Consider the following 18,521-nt stretch of genomic DNA (forward strand, 5'->3'; position numbering starts at 1 on the left):
TGCGTGTGGCAGGGCTGTGATTATTACTACTGTTGCAAGTGATCAAAACTCGAGGGAAGTACTGGTAGGTCACAGAAAAAAGGTTCATGGGAAATATTCTCTGTGCTAGTGGTCTTCTTTTGTGAACTGTATGGCTTTCAATGTGCCCTTCTTGCCATTCTGCGTATGGTTTTTTGTTGTTGTTGAATGTCCCCCCATTTGGCCTATTGAAGTTATCCCTTAGCTTACGCGGCAGGTGCTTAGTTTGCCGCACTTTCTGGGGACTATGGGAGAAAAAATGTGGTTGCAGCACCGTCCTGTCTCGGATGGGGGACTGTTCTGGTACTGCGCAGCGTTGCTGTGAGAGGATGTCATTCAGACCGGCTTTACGGTTATCGCTACCCGCAGGTTTAACAAACTCGGGAACAATCAAAGGATATGTCTCATTCAGCGTTCTAATTGAGGTTTCTCCTTGATCCTGTCATTGTTGTAGAACATAAATTTCAGAACACAACCAACGCTGGGAAGTTTCTACATGTATTTTCACGCGGTCACACGTGCTTATCACACTCTTTCCGTATTGCGGCAATCACCCTTTTTCTATCGGCCAGCTTTTTCGGCTCTTGCTCCTCGCGAGCCTTCTGCTCGCACTCTAGGGCTTCGTCCTTGTACCAGTAATTGTGCTCCTCAAGCACCCACTGTTCAAGCTCCTTGCCGCCTACCCACAAGCGCATTCCCAGCTCAAGTAACTCTGCCGTGTCCAAGTCAGATTTTTAAGGGTACCCCCAACAAACAAGCTCAGTCCTGCCATGGACCCCAATTATTGTCAGTTTGGGACACTAATAAAAATATAATAAACTATGGAAACCAGACGTTCTGTTTGTTACCCAAAACCGAAAGAGATACACACAAGCAGGGAAATGCTGACAAACGACGAAAGAGTGCTGCACCTCCAAGAAACTGACAAAAAATTTAAATGGAGTTAAAAGTCTCAAACTATGTCTCTCACTTTCGCAAGTCCGTCGCACCGCTCGTCAAACGTGCGCAGTCATGACGTGATGGCAGCGATCGACCAGGTCAGATGTCGGGGTCCACGCGGACACGGCGCACTCCATGCTCGTGTGGGTGTCTTGAAAATCGATCTTTGGATGCGGCACCTTCGGAGACCACCCGACCAGACGCCTGCAGACGTGTGAGAAGCCGACCTACGGGTTTCAGTGTTGGGCGACCACTGAGACGAGCCATGTGTCAGGGTGCCCAACCGCCATTTCCTCTCGGTAACAGTCCCGCTCCGCCTCCCTGTTCTTCTGGTTCCACCATCGTCCATCTCTCCGACCATTGTCTCTGCCAGCTTCCCATTGACTGGCTCGTGAATGGGTTGTGAGTGACCCCGCAAGACGATATTGATGATGGTGCTTTCGGGTATTTTAAACATACCCGACGAGCTCGTCTGGTTATCAGCATTCTGTTTGTCTTCACTCCATGACAAGGATGCCAATGGGCCTGTCACGAATGCCCATCGAAGGTTTTGATATGTCTGAAGAAGTTGGCGCGCGGTGTGCCAGAAAGTTCCACCACAGCATGTTGGTAGTGGCTGCCTGCATATCGCCTACCACAGTGACCAAACATATAGCACGATTGGGGCTTCTCAAATTAACCGCCCACTCTTGTGTCACCAGTGCTTGTGCCACGCTTCCACGCCCCGTTTATCGCTCCAGTCCCAACCTTTCCGCCTGCCTGACCAAGTTAGTGCCCCTATAATCTCCGTTTTTACATGTCGCCTGTCTGGACATCATCGTTTGCCACCTACGATCGTCGCCGGGTCATCTGAGGGACCACCGCACCTACCGTCCTCGCCGGGGTCGCGACTAGGCCTACATTACAGGCTTAGTACGAGCGACAGCCCCACTGAGCTGGCGCAGCTGGTCGTGCATGTGTACCTGCAATATATTATGCCTCTGTGGCCATGGCGCAGCTGTTCTACGGCGCGTGAGAACACATCTTCACCCGTACGCAAGACCAATGCAACACATTTTCCCCGGCGCACGACCATAGAAACGGAAGCAGGGCAGACGGGCAAGTGGATTTCAACTTCTCGAAAGGTAGAACTGCTCGGACACCTAACCCGTGATGTCTTATCATAAACTCCCACAGAACAAGTTCGTCACTGAAAACCAAGTACGCCCAACAAACGCTACAGCGCCTGCCGTCCTCGCACAAAAAATACCGCCTCCTCCTGGCTTTTTGCTACACAATTTTATAACTGTCATCCGACCGCATAACGGCCTCCGCGTGGGAAACTGGCCTTCTCGCGAGCTGGTATTCCTTGGTGTTCGGAGGGTTTGTGTGGGCTTTGAGAATTTATTTTGGTGGAGGTACACGGAATCCAGAAGGTAGGAGTTGAAAAGCAGGAAGAGTTTGGCCACGTGGTGTTGGCCCAAAGGTCAAAAATTTTGGTGGCGTTGCTTGGCAGTAAGGTTGGTCGGATAAGGGGTAGGGGTGAGGTAATGCTGGGGATTTTGGATTCGCATTGCCAGAGTGGGAAGTAGAGGTTGGCCTCGAAGAATAGTTTTATAGCGGGATTTCAAAGGGTGATGAGACGGTACAGAAAGATGTAGGACAATTCGAGAGGACCTGGTGAAGGGGATAGGCCAGATGGGTTTAGGGACTCAGGTGGCCTAGAGAAGAGTTATCCTAGACATGTTGAGGGAGGAACGACTACCAGGACGTCTTCACTACGTGGTTTTAAGCCTTTATGTTCAGCGATATATAGGGAGAGACCCAACTGGAAGCTTTCTCTCTTTTTGAACCTATCGAATAAGCGTTTACTTGTCTGCTTTGTCCTGCCATCCCGCTGAGACACGAGCAGTCCACTAGTGGATTAAGTGTCGTCTACGATGGTGGCGTCTCGGACATCATCACGTGGTATTATGCACTGTTTGGTGGTTACGGCATTGATGCGGGTGGGGAAATGGTTGTTTAGACGTGAGGAAAAATGGAAGCGGTGATGATTGTCATTCTTGGTTGAGCGGAGGAGAAATGGGCAACGACGTGGTGGGTCTTGATTTGGGACGAAGGATTTCAGTTTCTTGGCGTGTGAACTGGAGAAGATATTAGGAGTTGTTCAAAAGCACGTGTTGGGTTGGTGAACGCGACTGGGAACGCTATCGAGATGATGAAAGAGTTTTTGACAGTGCTGCGGAGGAGTTGGTGTTAAAACCCGTCCGGTCGGCGTCGACATCCCCGTCTGAGGTCTCAGAGTCGGTACTTGAGCTCTGAATTGTGCACTGGGCTCGGATGGACGACGTCGACTGTGGTCTCGGTGTTCGTTAAGCAGTAAACAGAGAGGTCGTGGTTTTTTCGCACTTGAACCGCGACCTTGGTTCATGTTTGTTTGTTGTTGTGGTAGGCGAAGGAGGTTCAGTGAATAGGGGCTGGTGAACAGGATTGGGGGTGGTTGGTTTTGGGGGTGTTTGGTTGTTATGATGCGTTTTAATCGTTGCAATCTTTGCCAATAACGCCCCATTCAGACAGGACCGTGTACCGGCGTGTATTTACTAAATATTGTTTATTTCGGGGAAGTTCCACCTATGATTGCTATATTGGCGTGAATAGAGATACTTGGCCTAACAAAGTTTTCAATCTATAAAAATAACACAAATATAAAAATACGTAAAAGGCAAATCGTGTACAGACCCATAGTTCCACAATAATGCAGATTTTCTGAAATCCCTCCTCTGTCGTTATTATAGCGTAAATGAAGATAACTGGGCAAACAAAATTTTGAAAAACTTTGAAACCAAGAAAGTATGAAAAATTAAGGAGAATGGTTAGCTGTATAATGCCGTGCGTTTCCAGAATCATTCACATTTCACCAAAGTTACACTCGTAATCGTTACAACAGCGAAACTTTGAAAACTAATCATATAAAAATATAAAAAAACACTACTACAAATGGCGAACCCTGTCACACCCTCCATTTCGACAATATTGCCTGTTTCGGGATATTTCTACATGCAATCTTCACAATACCATAAATGGATGTAATTGGTTCGACAGTATTTTTAAAAACTAAAATAAAAAAACGTGAAAAAGGGATGGAAACTGGTTACCTTGCGCCGCCCCGCAGGGCTTTTAAACTGATGTTTTTACGAAACAGTCACATAAATGCACCCACCTTGCGTGGTTACCGGACACTCGGAACACCTGCAGAACAATCTATCTTCTGTGCTGAAATTGAGCAGTCCACTCGAATGTACGCGTCTCTGCACGCATGCTGTCGCCTTATGCTGCACTTAGCGATTTCGATGGTAGGTTGCTGCAAAGGTTCTTATACCACCTTGTTGGCTATGGTTCACTTTAAAATAATCACTGTTTATCTCTTTCACGAATGTCCGATGACCTGTCTAGGTGACGATGCATCGATAACTGAACCTAAAACACAGACACCTGCATCAAGTGCGACAAAGGAATAAAAATGGGCGGCGCGAAATCTTGAAGTGCCGATTGCGTGGATCTCCTTCGGCTCCTCTAGCTGCCTGGTCCTGCGAGTGGCTTTTATTGCATCTTCCAATTGCAGCTTCAACTCACCATCTGCTTGACACATTCGTCGCTCTCCTTGTCACCGCTTCGATAGCGGACCAACATGGGCAACATCGCAACAGTAGTGACTGAGCTGAGATTGCCTATCCCAACGGTGTGTGTGTATAGCGTGTTGGGGGTATCGCTTGCAGTGGAGAGACGCAGTGCACCCAGTTGCTACCGGCGCTTGGAAGTCGTTAAAGCTCTTTCCAACTGCTTTGCCGTGCTTTGTGCACTGGAAAACAAAGTTCAGAGACGGGTTTTGGGGGCGTGATAGCTTGCACTGACGTAACTGTAGTTGCCGTTATTGTGTGTAGGTTTCGCAGAAGAAATCTGCCGCTCTTATCTTGAGATGCGCTGATGAAGCTAACAGTGATCGATCAAAAAGTGCAGTGGCGTCGTCATATGCAAGCCACATTATTTACGAGATGTTCAAAGACGCGAGTTTAGCGTACAACCCACTGTGGCGTTGGCGTTCATTTAAAAAAGGCCCCTTCACGATGCCTTTCACAATGCGAGCTTAAACTGGGCAGTATAGTTTCTAGCGAAGTGTGGTCGCCTCGCCAGTAAACAGCAGATGAAGTTAGTGGTAGAACAAACACCGAAATTCAACGGCCTCGTCAGGTTCCTCATAACAAAGTGAAATAAACGAGAAGTGCCACATCACGTAGGATGCAAATCAAAGCCATTCAAAAGCAAAATGCGCATCCAGCGGCTAGATGCCGGAGCTATTCGATTCGACAATGCTAGGTGAAGCAAGGAACCTCGCGCATTGAGCTGGCATTCTGTTGTCCGCTTCACAACCCGAAAATGGCTTTAAGTGTACTGGAATGTTTTATTTCCGTTGCAGGGGAAAATTGAACTACCTCGACTGCACAGTGTTTCTATATGTTCACTTGCAAATGGCACTGCCCGATACCATATTCCCAGCGAACCTAAGTGAAATGTTTCAACAGGGGAGTTTATTAAAGCCAGATTGGAGCTCGCACTTCAGTTAAATTATCACTTGAATGCACAAAGCGGAATTGTGAGGGCAATGTGTTGCCAGAAACCGTAGAGTAGATTTGACGCCATTCACGTGAATTATCGCGAATGCTTATATGAGTGATTTGGTTCACAAAACGACTACATAGTGCGCCGATCGTCTTTGAAAACTTCTGAAGACCGATAAAAGCGACTTCAGAAGGCCTAGTGCAGGCATTGGTGGTAGACTCCAGAGCGTCTACCGTAGAGTCAATTTGACGCCATTCACGTCAATTATCGCGAATGCTTATATGAGTGATTTGGTTCACAAAACGACTACATAGTGCGCCGATCGTCTTTGAAAACTTCTGAAGACCGATAAAAGCGACTTCAGAAGGCCTAGTGCAGGCATTGGTGGTAGACTCCAGAGCGTCTACCGTAAAACAACTTGAGCGGACCAAGGGCAACGAAGCGGCCACATCATTACAGGGTATGTAAACAACAATATTTCCGGGAATCAACGTGTGCTTTAGGAGCAGAGCATCTGCGGCCGCCTTGCCGCACGGTCGGTACACCCCTTTTTTGCGTTTTCAGCATGAACCCTTAGCAGCCGACAACCGAAAAAATTACACCATCTTCCCGCGGGGAACCCTGATGAGGATGCGAAGCATTATGGAGGTTCTTTGTGGTTCCATTGTGTTGCCGTTTTGTTGAGTGATCTGGTGTTTAGTACGCCAGAGGGAATTCCGCGCCCGGGTCCACACCAGTGGCAAAGGCACGCAAGTACTGTTGAGTTAGGGTGAGTAGGTGGTGGTTCTCAATGTGCGAAACTTGTTCATCATGTTCTTTTCGATGTCGTCGTCTCTGTGCTAGAATTGGTAGTCTCCATCAGAGTTGCAGAGCTAAAGGTTGTTGACGTTGGTGCACCGGCTGAGAGCAACGTACATGCCCTCTTCTTCGCAGCTTGGTCTTCTCCTTCTTCTTCAGCGGTTCCCCTACTGGAAGATGACCACGGTGGTTAAACGCGAAGCTATCTCGTGATGGATGTTTGGTTGGCCAATCTCCAGGGGCACCCCGCCGCAATCATCATCAGAGGCGCTGCGGGCGGGGCGAGAGCAACGTAGACGGCCTCCTCTTCGCAGCTTTGTCTTCTTCTCCTTCTTATTGAGGGGTTCCCGTACGGGAAGATGACCACGGTAGTTAAACGCAAAACTATCTCGTAATGAATTCTTTGGTTGGCCAATCCATAGCGCATCCTGCCCAATCATCATCAAAGGCGCTGCGGACAGGGCATGGACACGGCATATCCGGCCGAGCAAAAGATGCTTCGCATCTAAAGTGCTAACAGTGCCAAACAGGGACTGCGAAAGAAAATCAGCGCGGTTTTGTTCTCTGGTTTTACCAGTCTTGAGAGTTAAGCGGCACAGGTGCACTGCTAAATGTTTGCGACTCGTACACGCTCTTCCGGACAAGAGTGCGTGATAAAACATCTGTACTCAAGAGTGCATGTACTGCGGAGTGCACTCACAACTAATGAGGGCTGTACGCATGAGGACTATGTACTCTGAGTACTGTGTACTCATGAGTTTTACATAGGTATGAGTAATGTGTACTCACGTGTTATGCATACTGTAAGAGCCGTGGTTACTTTGTCAGGTAGGGCGTTTATTTTACCACAAAGGCTCCTTCGAACACCTGTCCAGGAACGAACGATGATGATTATCAGTCCCATAGAAGACAAAACGTTACTCGAAGTTTTTCATGTTGGGTATATTGCGGAAGAGAAATAAGTAATTTTATACACCTCGGAGCTTCGTGCTCACACTTATTTTCCCCGCCCGTCGAGGCGGAGGAAAATTCGGGCATATTTATACATCCGACATGTCACCATCGTAACCGATCACCACGCAATCTGCTGGTTATAGACTTTCAAGAACCTCACTGACTCCTTGTACGATGGATTCTTCGGTCTCAAGAATACGACTTCTTTATCACATTCAAGTCAGCAAGAAAGAACTCGATGCAGACGATTTATCGTGTTGCCCGCTATCGCCTTCATATGCTGCTTCCGTAAAGCACCGGCAGAAGCTTTGCCACTCGCGCCTTTCAGCTCCAGTGCGGTCGGTGAACGCTTTCAGCTTGGAAAGCTACAACAAGATGACTACTATTGTAATAGCATAGTCGACCGACTGAGCAGTAAAACAGAGCCGCCAAACAGTCGCTTGCTCCGCCAGCAACTAATATTTTGGGTTGTTGATTGAGTGTGGCATCGTGAAAATTACCATGCTACTGGAGAAAAATGGGTTCCCGTTGCATGTCGGGAAATGCAGCGGCAAATTGTAGAAACCTTTTATGACGATGTGACCACTGGCCACCTCAGATATCAGACAACGTATGACCGCATCCGAGCCCGTTTCTTTTTGCCTTGCATGTCCACAAGCGTATCCAAGCACGTCGCGTCCTGTACTTCCTGCCAGCGTCGAAAGCGCACTGGATCCCCTCCGGATGGATAGCTACAACCTATGTCGTACCCCGCACCTCTGTCACTTCGCGTAGTTGGTGAAGTAGGGCGTATGTTTTACGACAAAGGCGTCTCCCAACACCGGTCCAGGAACCAACGTTGATGATGATAGGTCCCGTAGTTGTACGTACACGAAGCGTTACTCAAAGTGTTTGATGATGGGGATAATGCGGAAGTTAAATAAATAATTTTCTCTGCTTCGGAGCTTCCCTCTCATAATACCCACCAGTACTGTACTCATGAGTACAGTACAGTGCTGTAGTCACTCCTTATTGTACTCACTTTTTTAATCTGGGCGTGTACTCAGTCATCTTCGTACTCACGCGCGAGTTTGAGTACCAATGTGTACAAATGAGTACACCCTCTTGGTACTACGACGACCTATGCTCGTACCTACAATGTTCAAACTTATTCAGCCCCTAATCAACAACCCCTTTCAGAATTATTTCGAATAGGTTGGTTCAGGGTTTCGCCCGTCCCAAAGGATTACGCCCTCAACTAAATACCCACGATTAGCTTTACCTTGGCGACTTGTTCTTAGTCGCACATCAGGGCCTTGCAATTCTGATTAAGTCGTGACTTTTCACAAGCGGCAAGCGTTCGGCAAAATTAGGCAATCGGCGATACCCAACGAAATCAATTTGGCCTCCCAGCAAAAGGGCACAAAACTGCATTCGCATTTTTATTGAAAATAAACCAATTTGGCTCAAGAGAACGCATCCAGTATGGAGCACAAGAACCTTCTCTCTTAACAGGAGTGCTCCCCATGGTTTTGTACTTGAATAAGAAAACACAGCTCCAAAAAAACAAGAAACAAATCCGCGACCGACCTCTCGCCTCTGCAAGAAATTCCCAGGCGCTAACCAATGGATGCTTCGCTCCACTGAAGAAAAATAGCTCCCAGTCGCCTGAATATCGAGGCCCGGCTTATGATATCTTATCCACTTAAAAGGAGCACCTTTTCAGTCGTTCCTCAGGGAATGCTTTATACTGTCACTGGACTTCAAAGGCAGACTCGCATTGATGCTCTTAATTAGGCTACGCCCGTTCCTTCCGTTGAAAGAGGTCGTAGAGAAAGCGGACACTAACACCGCTTAGGCTACGCTTTGTCCATGCGATGCATGTGTACTTCCAATATTTTCATCAGCCACACCCACCCCTACCCCTTGGTTAGGCACGCCGGTTACAGTTCCCCACCGAACCACCAGAATTCAGCATTCTTGTCGGACTGATCGTCAAAAGACACTGCAGCCAGCCATGGCAGCGTCATTGCAAGACGAAATGTATAGTTTTACAGATGCCAGCCTCAGCCCTCCCCCACTGGGCATGCCCTGGCGGGGGCCAGCCCGACCGGACCTGGAGGGCTCCCTAAGACGCCGCCCTTTTAACTCGTCGCTTTGGAAGCAAAACTCCCGAGCATACTTGGCGCATTCAAATATTTGGCCTTTACAATTGCAACACTGCCACCGCGACGCATTTTTGTTCTTGCAGACTCTTGCCGGGCCCTTCAAGATAGGCGCAAGCTTCTCACCGAACATCCAAAGTTTGAACAAAATTCGGTATATTATCACCATTGTAGCCCGCAATGGTACCGGTACTCATTTGGCTGCACAACAGTGTCACACGCTTCGAATGAAGGCAACCACGATGCACATGAGGTAGCTCCAGAGCTTCAAATACTACCCCTCCCCTAGACGATCACGGGTCACCAGCCTCTAGCAACGCTTGCCTAGAAGTATATCTCGCCTGCCAGACACGAAAATTCCTGTCTTGTTTGGTTTCCCCTTCCTGGCTACCTTGCACTAGCTCCACCTATGCCTCACGTGGCGAAGTATTTGTCACCAAATGCAAGGAAAACGCAGAGCTTACACCCGACGACATTAGAAAATGAATGTACCCCGCGGTCTCCACATGCTTAGCGTCTTCGCTGGCAGATGACCGTATGTGCCACGATTGACGCGTAAGGTAGCGCTTATCGCACGTTCTTTCCGTACCGTCCTGTCCTCATTAATGTATGCCTCTGGATGCTTCAGAATATAACCCTAGATATGAAGACCCTAATTTTATCACCCCCCCCTTGGACTGTTTGTCGTGGAGAATGGTCTATCAAGGTTGTTAGTTAGGCTGGGATCTATTCCGGTGAAAAACGTCTGTTCGGGCCGATGATATCCACCTTAGCACGGCCCTCCACTATCTGCATAAACGCTTTAGTGGTCGTCATGAACGCATAAATTCTAAACTGGCTACACCTCTTTCCCCCCTGTTTTCCTACTCTTATTTGACGGCATAGACTTCCTTGATTACTAAAGTACTACTAGTATTTCGAGCACCAATAAAAAAAAACAACTTGGGTTTGAGCACAGAGAATAACGCCAATAAGAAGAGCAATGTATGTCGTAATCTTTACGCCATGTCTTTGAGATTCTGGGCTACATTTATTTAACAAGTTAGAGCTGAACGCTTTATTTTAATAATAGAGACAACGTAGAGGAGATGAATATGTCTTTGGTGGGTTGCAAGTGGGTGACTGTCCAAACGTTAAATTCATGTTATAAGTACTGACAGAAAACCACTATTTATCAGCTTCATAATACGGTTGACTAATAGTTCCACACCACTATTTGGTGTAGGCAGGTAAAATTTTAAATAATTTTTTAGTTTGTGGTTGGCTATACAAATTTTGAGAAATTTTACGAGCTTTTTTTATTTTTCAGTATGGAAGAGAATTAACGAAATTGCCGAATTTTCTGATTTAAATACTTTAGATCAGAGCACAACATACCTTGCTGAAGGTAAGATTTTACCTACTTCACTTTTTAGAATCATACTTAGAGGCCCAAGCACTTCTTGATGTTCTAGGGCCATTTCCGACCACTTTTTGACAGTTGGATGTAATTAAAACGTATAAGATTTAGTTCTGTCTCGACCCAAGATAATGTAATTATTAAATGAAAAATATAAGAGCAGCAAGAATGCGACTAGTGACATATCCCGCAAATTTCGTTTGCGTGTCTCTCTTTCCTGAACGTTTTATTCCAAGCAACTTTCACATTTCATTTTCTTCATCTGGTTCTTAGGGGTCATTTCTTGTATCATTATTATCCGTCTTTATGAACGCTCTTTCAGGCATTTTTTATAATTAAGCACAATGTATAATAAATACTGCGCAACTGCTGTGATTAACGACCATGCTTCACGAGGATGAAACTGTGGCACGTGCCACCTAAACTTTGTATACCCAACAGAGGCCCTTGCAAGTTTTTTAAGGACACAATTATTTAGTATGCGTAACACAACAAACGTCAGTTTCGAGGCTGACAAATAAAGCCAAAATACGACTGCTTGTCACACACGTTAGCCTAGGCCGTTATTCCGCCCCAATAATATTCTCCCACGGGCATCGTTTGTAGTACTGGTCTCAGTGAGTGGAAACACTGCACCATCCTATCTCCGAACACAAGATGCTAGCAACCCGTACAAGCTTTCGAGTGGAAGATTCAAACCGCGATATGAAGGTCGCCGGAGTGGAATAAACGGGCCATCATCTCACCGGAAGACGCAGTTATGCTGGATTTGCACAAGCACCGACGGTACTTGGCAGGATGGTAGATTACACGCAATATACAAAAACATAGATGGAACAATATTTTCTCTACGGGGAAAACCTAAGCAAAAGGCGCAGTGCAAAGAAGACGGTTCAGAATAATGTCAAGCTTTAAAAATAGCAAGGTAAAGGTTCATTCAAGAGATTAAATGAGAAGAACGCCGCATGTATCGTTCGAGCTTATATTTCACGAGATCGTCAAAGGTCTGTACGCTAGCCAAAGTCACTCGGACGAGAACCGGAACAGGTGTGGCGCCTTCGATTTATTTCAGTACACCTGGAGCATGCTCATGCGGGCCCAGTAACGCCAGAACTCGGCAACCGCAAGACAGCCTCTTAACTGAGTGAGAGCCGGCGAACAAGTGCCACGAAGGGCACGCCCAGCACCACCTTCGGCTCTAGGTGGCGGGTAGCGATGTTCCCTACAAAATAACCAGGTGACCCATGTGGTAATTTCCTTAGCCGCGTGGACTATTTCAGCCACATTATGTGTGCGCACCCTTGTTCTCGGTTTCTCGATTGCTCTTAATGCCGCAATTATTTGCCCTGATGAATTCCCCAACAAAAAGTTCCTTGCCTCTCCATTCATCACATCGCCGCACCCTAAGAAAGTTTTTAAGGGAACAACTAGTTTACGGTGAAGTCTGGTAAAATAAATCCTGTAGAACAATGTCTTCTCGCCTGTGTGTTGCATGTGGGACAACGCCACACGGCTCAAGCCCACTCACTTAAGCTGCCTAGGGCTTCACCTAGCAGGATAATAATTCGGAGATAAGCCGCAAGAAACTGTTTGTTGCAATGAGAACATTTCAAGAGCATGGCGCAAGTGATACACTTGTTTCGAGGGTTAAGCTGAGACTGCCGGCTGAACGAGGGTGGATGCATCAAGTATGGCAGCGTAGGCGAGCGAGTGAATCAAGAAGTGAAATGTGGCCTCCGGCATGGCACACTCTTGCGTGACCATATTAACCGTAAAGTGGTTGTAGCGAGCACTAATTTGTGTGGTGTGCAGTTTCACCAGACGGCCGTGTGTCATAGTTACACTTGCCTTTTAACCCTCACGTGAGCCCGTGTCCACGAGGAGCGTGGGGCGTAGTCCACGCTTGCGGGGGGCGCTCGCCCAAAAAGGTACTGCAACAAAATCCACGTATGTCTAAGCCTGAAGAGGGGAGCACAAGAACGCTCGCGCTACTGATGCCCGTTTCGAGAAGCCGGTTGCAGCTGGTTATAGCAAGGGCACACCCTGTGTGTACTTCGCTGAGGCGGTCGAGTAGCAGTTCTTTGAGTTGGAAAAGGAAGTCTTGAATAAGTGGTGGATAGAAATACCGAAGATCATTTGAATTGACAGCAGAATATTTTCAAGGAAGTCAATATGACGGTTAGTTACCATGTGTTCATAACGTTTTCCTACTGATGGCAAATCTGTCCTAAGTTTTTAAAAGAAATCTTATGTTGGAATTGGGTATGCCTGGGCCATTGGAGTGGTACTGGTCTATTGGCACAGTGGTGGTTGTAACCGGCAAGGAAGACTTTCAGGTGACCACCATTATGGCGCAAAGTAGTTAGTCTGCAATTACATCGTTACCAATTCCTCAGGTTGCGATTGCGGGTGCGTGGATTTCTTCGCCATTCGTAAAACAGCCATCAGCGAAGAATTGGTGTTGCCAGTGTAGTGGGGATGCGAGGGTGTTGTCCTAGATGGTACCGGGAGGAATAACATTAAAAAAATTGACAGTACGTGACAAGGAAGTTGGGGGTGGTAGGGAATGCACCTCGTGATATTTTTAAAATAGCAGTTTTAGCAGAAGTACTACACAGTAAGTCATTTATCATCTGCAAATTTTTCATTAGGATGAGCGCTCTATATATTTGGCCCCAAGTGGTGCACCAGTTTAGGCTTCCAGCTTGTAGGCGTATGTAAAATATTCTTGCGCAATCTGCGAATTACCGTTATTTATTTTTACTAGGTTAGAACAGCGGTAGCACTCGGCGATTGGGAGAGTGACAATGCATTCATCAGCACCAGTTTACGTAAAAAGTTCACGAAGTTGTTGCAAATCTAGGCATCTCTGGTACACAGAATATGACTGACCTAATATACACAAATGATGCCCAATTAGCCCGAGGGTCATAGCTTATTATTTCACAATGGATTTGTGCAATAATGTCTTCGCTGGTGTCTTCTCCTGCTAAAAACCTGTATATTGCCACCTTCCCCAAAGGCTTTGGTTCTTGAACGATGTTAAAGGCGAGAGCATCATTAGCGGCCGTCTTTTATACTAGTACGCTCATAAACACATGCGTGCTCCCTCCCAGTAACGTTAAAAAGCGTGGCTGCGGCTTCTAGATGAAACGCCCGTGATGCAGCCTGCAACACTGCGTAGCATCTCACCAGCGTGCTCAATACCATGTGAGGCATTTTACCTACACATTGAGTCCCTTCAAATGCAACCTTTGCTTGTTGTTGTGAAGGCGCGTTTACGCTTAGGCAAATGAACGAATAGAAGAAAAACCAGAGAGGTAAATTATAAAGCAAACAGAAAGCGGTTGCTAGATCTGCAATAGGAGATACACTCGGGTGTGCATACATTGCATCTGAGAGGGTACTCTTTTCTATCTTCTCACATATATACGCCTCTGAAGTTTGAGAAACCTTTGCCCTCAATGCTAGCTGAAGCGACGGAAAACAGAAAACAGTAGTTCTGTTATTGCGAGCGCCCAGAAGACACAGGACGAGCAGCAGACCAGCGCAGAAGATGAAAGGTGCGTAATGTTAACCCACGTTCCCCCATGGGAATGGGCGATTGCACGGCCCAATGCACTGCTACGTTTTTTCGCACTTCGCAGACGCCGCAATGCCCCGGTCTTGCGGTTTTCTACCTAAGGAAACCTTTTTGTTCCTCTCGCCAAATCATCTTTTTTCCGGCCCTTGCTGCCCACGTACGGCGTTGTGACATAAATGCCGAAGTAGACGTGCAGTTTTATGACAAGCACAACACAAGACTTAAAATTAGCAAAGACCACGAAATATTTGCTATTTCTGGTGTCCAAAACGACAAAAACAACAGTGATTCGTAGACTAGTAATACCATAAAAAGGCCCCACGGAATGTTTGCCTCAATTCTTATTCCCACAATTCGAGAGGCGGTCGTATAACTCTGAAGAAAATAACAGCTGAGCAATTTTTGTTGACACGATCAATTGGTTAGAGAAATAATTACGGTATCAGTGGGTTTCTGGTTTATAACTTCAGAATCTTTAAGTTGAGTTTAGGTTAACTAGTAAAAAAAACAATTGTTCATCTGTGTCCTAATATGTTCGCAAGAAATTTTGGTGGCACCATCATGTGTACGCGGCCAAATTTTCAAATTCCTTCTGTTTTGTGAGTGGCCATAGAGTTTGTAATAAATTTTCAAAAGAAGCTTTCCTTTGCAGCGTGGCAAAACATTAATAAAACCCTCTACCAACCTCAAAATGATGAAGATTATACAGCCAAAGATGAAGGTAAGATTTTGCTCACTTCAGCTGGCGAAAATATCATTATAGGTCCGAAGCAGTGGTGTATTTTCTTGCGGCATTTCGAATGATTCGTTTGCTGTGGGTTGTAAATAAAACAAGTGAGATTTATATATCTCAAGCGAACTTCCCGCTCTTTATAAAGCATAAAAGGTAAGAGTAACGAAAATGGCTGTTTTAAACAATGCGTTCAGGGCCAGAAATAGGGTTGATTTTATTTGCGCGTTTTTAATGCCTAAAAGTTTTTATCAATACTAATTTTGCAGTTCGACTCCTTCCTTGAATGTTTCAGGATAATTTCAGCTACCATGCTCGTACTTTTATTAAAACGCTTTTCCACAGAAGTTTTTATATTCAAACGCTATGCATAGGAAAGCAAAATTGCCACAACTGTGATGGGCCCCCACGTTTCAAAACGCCTCATGTCTTTAGAGAAAGGAAATGGTGGATATGCCACCTAAATTAGTGTGCGCAAGAGTGGCTTTAACCCGGTATTTAAAGAAAGAATTATTGACAAAGTTTTTTAAAAACGTAAATTACAATAGCTCAGTTGCATGATCTATCGAAGTAATGAGTGCTGCGCACACACGCTATCCGGGGACTCTATACTGCCCTAGTAGTACCGTGAAACGCGCGTCATCTGCAGTGATTGTGGGAGCAAGTCAGGACACCGTGCCCTCCGAGCTCCGAACTCAAGATACGACCAGCCTGGCGATATGCTTGCCAGTGGAAGGTTCGTACACACAAATTGTGGTCATGCGAATTAAAATTACCGGGCCGAGGCTCCCACAGAACGACCCAGCACTGCATGGGCACACGGACGGGCTGTATTCTACAGGACGGTAGATGGCAGGCACAACACGACACCATAAGGAAGGAAGGAACAATATTTACACTATGGTCGAAGAAACGCGAAGAGAACAGGCAACCGAAGAGATTTCCATGAAAGTTCTGGCTTTTTTAGATGGTGCAAGAATGGCTATTGCAAGATGCCAAACGAGATAAACGATGCACGTCTCGTTTAGGCTTCTTCACGAGGCTTTCAAATGGCTGTACACTTTCCAAAGTAGCTGGAACAAGCACAGGAAGAGATGTGACGCCTGAGAATCCGGTACACCTAGAGCACGTTCACCCGGGCCAGCTCACGACAACCGGGGCTTAGCCTCACGACGGAGTGAGATGGGAAGAGGACACCCACAAGCGCCTGTCCCGGCATGTCTGCCTTGCGTGTATAGAAAGAACAGGCCGGAAAACAATTAAAGCTTTTCACATTAGGAGATTTGGAGCCAATTGTGTTAGCCAAACGTCAATTGCACTGTGCGACAAAGAATATGCCTACTTGGCTAGCACGTGCTGTGGTTCGTCATGTTTCGTTGTTTTGTCTCCTTGTTATCAGCCCGGTGCGGCCTACTGTTTATTCTTCATGAGTTTCTTGTTAAGGTATTCAGTGCCGACGATGTGGGAGAGAGGGGGGTCCGGAGGGTGTGTTGGATTCGTTTATTTGTGTTTTTCTCTCTCCCTCTTTTCTGTTGTAAACGTTTATTTTCCGCATGTATCGAGTGCATAAACCAGTTGTGAGTCAGCGCTCGTCCTGTTCGTTTCTTTCGTCCACGTATTTTTTTTGCGCTGTTGCACAGAATATATTTCATGAGATCTGACGACCAAGACAGTGTTCCTTTCACTTTACCGATTCGACTCAAAACTCGTAAGCAGACAATCCGCAAAATGAAGACGTTTTGCCTCGTGGTAACCGAAGAAGAGTGTTAAGTTCGCATGAGACTTACCCTCGGAGGCAAACCTGTCGAGAACTTATGCTCACTCTCTTTACGATACATAAGCGTATGAAATGCAAACATAGCTTTGGAAAAATATGCGAGATATTCTCCGCAGACAATAACCTTCAGCTTTGCGAATTCGAAGCTTTGCCGCCATTCCTAAAAAAACAGTTTGGCTGTGCGATTATAAAATCCCGTTAAAGTGCACCAAACACTGCCGAAGAGAAATAAAGCGAAAATTTCAGAGTGATGGTAATTTTGAAATGTCTGCTCGGTAAAAGTTTGCATGGCTGCAACGCTAGAACTACAGGCGAAAGGCAAGCTAACAAGTCACCGTCAGTAAACATTGTAGTGTTCCTGGCATGAAATACCTCGCGGTAGTTCGAAAGCTGTTTGATAACTCACACTTCAGGCTACCTTTCAAAGTTCTCCGACCTTTGTTTTCAAAAGAAATAAGACGGTTCAATCAGTTCAAGGCTAAGCGGGCGGGAGAGTTATGTCTGTTGGAGACAACGGATAATATGTTACTTCACCGGACGTTCTGAACTGTGGTTAGCTGTATGTGGACTAAGGGTTTTGTAGCCATTTAGGGACATTATTTGTGATCTAGAATATAACTTTAAGGATTAGTCAAAAGGAACCGTAAAACGCCGAGAGAGGGCAGTAAAGGGTGGTGGTGAGCTTCCTATGTAGAGCAGGCCGTGAGCTTTAGCGTTCGCTTGAGCAAGGCGTTTTTGCAACTATGGTAACGAGCGTGACAGTCAGACTACCACGGCACATTGGAAAGGCCGTGTATTGGGTGAGGGGGCATTGGCGCGAGTAGACGAGCTGATAGGTTGTTAGGGGGGAATTGCAGTGCGGGCAGTCTTAGGAGTACTTCGACCGAGTAATGTATGGAAGTTAGTTGTTGTTTTCCAAAATTTCAGTTTGCAATGTGTGGTACGTTTATATTGGCTTTGTAGTTTACAAAACTTGTGTTGTGTAAGAGCCTATGTTCTTCTCTTTTAGCTGTAATGTGACCGAAGTGAGCTGCATCTATTGTCAAGGGTTTACAGGTGGTAGGTTCACAGCCTCTTAGAGTAGCTTGAGTTGGGGATACCATTGCCAGTAAGTGGAATTATCGCACAGCAGCGACCGCCACTCCGTTTCGAACAAGACATGAGTGGCCGGGGGTCGAGATAATGACTAATTCTATGTCTTTGGTAAATCGCTGTGCCATTGCAACAGCCTGCGGTGGTACGAGATCAGCTTCGTGCAATCGACCTACTTGCTCACAGTTTAAAATAATGGTTAGATAGGGCTAATTTGGGTGTGTGGAGGTTGCCTTAACAATTGCTAGGGCTCCTGCCGAGCTTGTACATAGGTATGTGTACGTTGCTGGAGCGGAAATGCCACATATGGAGATGAACATGGCCAGAATGGTGACGAATGTTGTTTCAATTTGAGCGTTATCCATGAACCGGATGGGAGAGATGTCTGAGCATTTTGTTGTAAGCTGGTGTACCGTTGCCCCCCTGCAGCTTTGAATTAAAGTATGTGGCATGAGCTTGGGGACGAGGCCAACCTTGCAATTTTTGGGCAC

General features: G+C 46.4%; 1 protein-coding gene across 3 annotated transcripts in view; it reads left to right on the top strand.

The window, feature by feature from the left end:
* Positions 1 to 18,521, top strand: part of LOC144142278 (uncharacterized) — an 89,948-nt gene that overhangs the window by 61,904 nt on the left and 9,523 nt on the right. For all 3 annotated transcript variants that reach the window (XR_013316932.1, XR_013316933.1, XM_077673655.1), the window contains exons 5-6: positions 10,759 to 10,836; positions 15,084 to 15,152. Coding sequence is in view for 1 of the 3 variants with exons in the window: in XM_077673655.1 (XP_077529781.1) it covers positions 10,759 to 10,836; positions 15,084 to 15,152 (147 nt within the window). In the remaining 2 variants the exon portion in view is untranslated. The remainder of the gene's footprint in view (positions 1 to 10,758; positions 10,837 to 15,083; positions 15,153 to 18,521) is intronic.

This window comes from Haemaphysalis longicornis, unplaced genomic scaffold, assembly GCF_048455015.1.
Source record: "Haemaphysalis longicornis isolate Haplotype H1 unplaced genomic scaffold, Haemaphysalis longicornis Haplotype H1 scaffold_6, whole genome shotgun sequence".
In the NCBI taxonomy this organism is placed as follows: Eukaryota; Metazoa; Arthropoda; class Arachnida; order Ixodida; family Ixodidae; genus Haemaphysalis; species Haemaphysalis longicornis.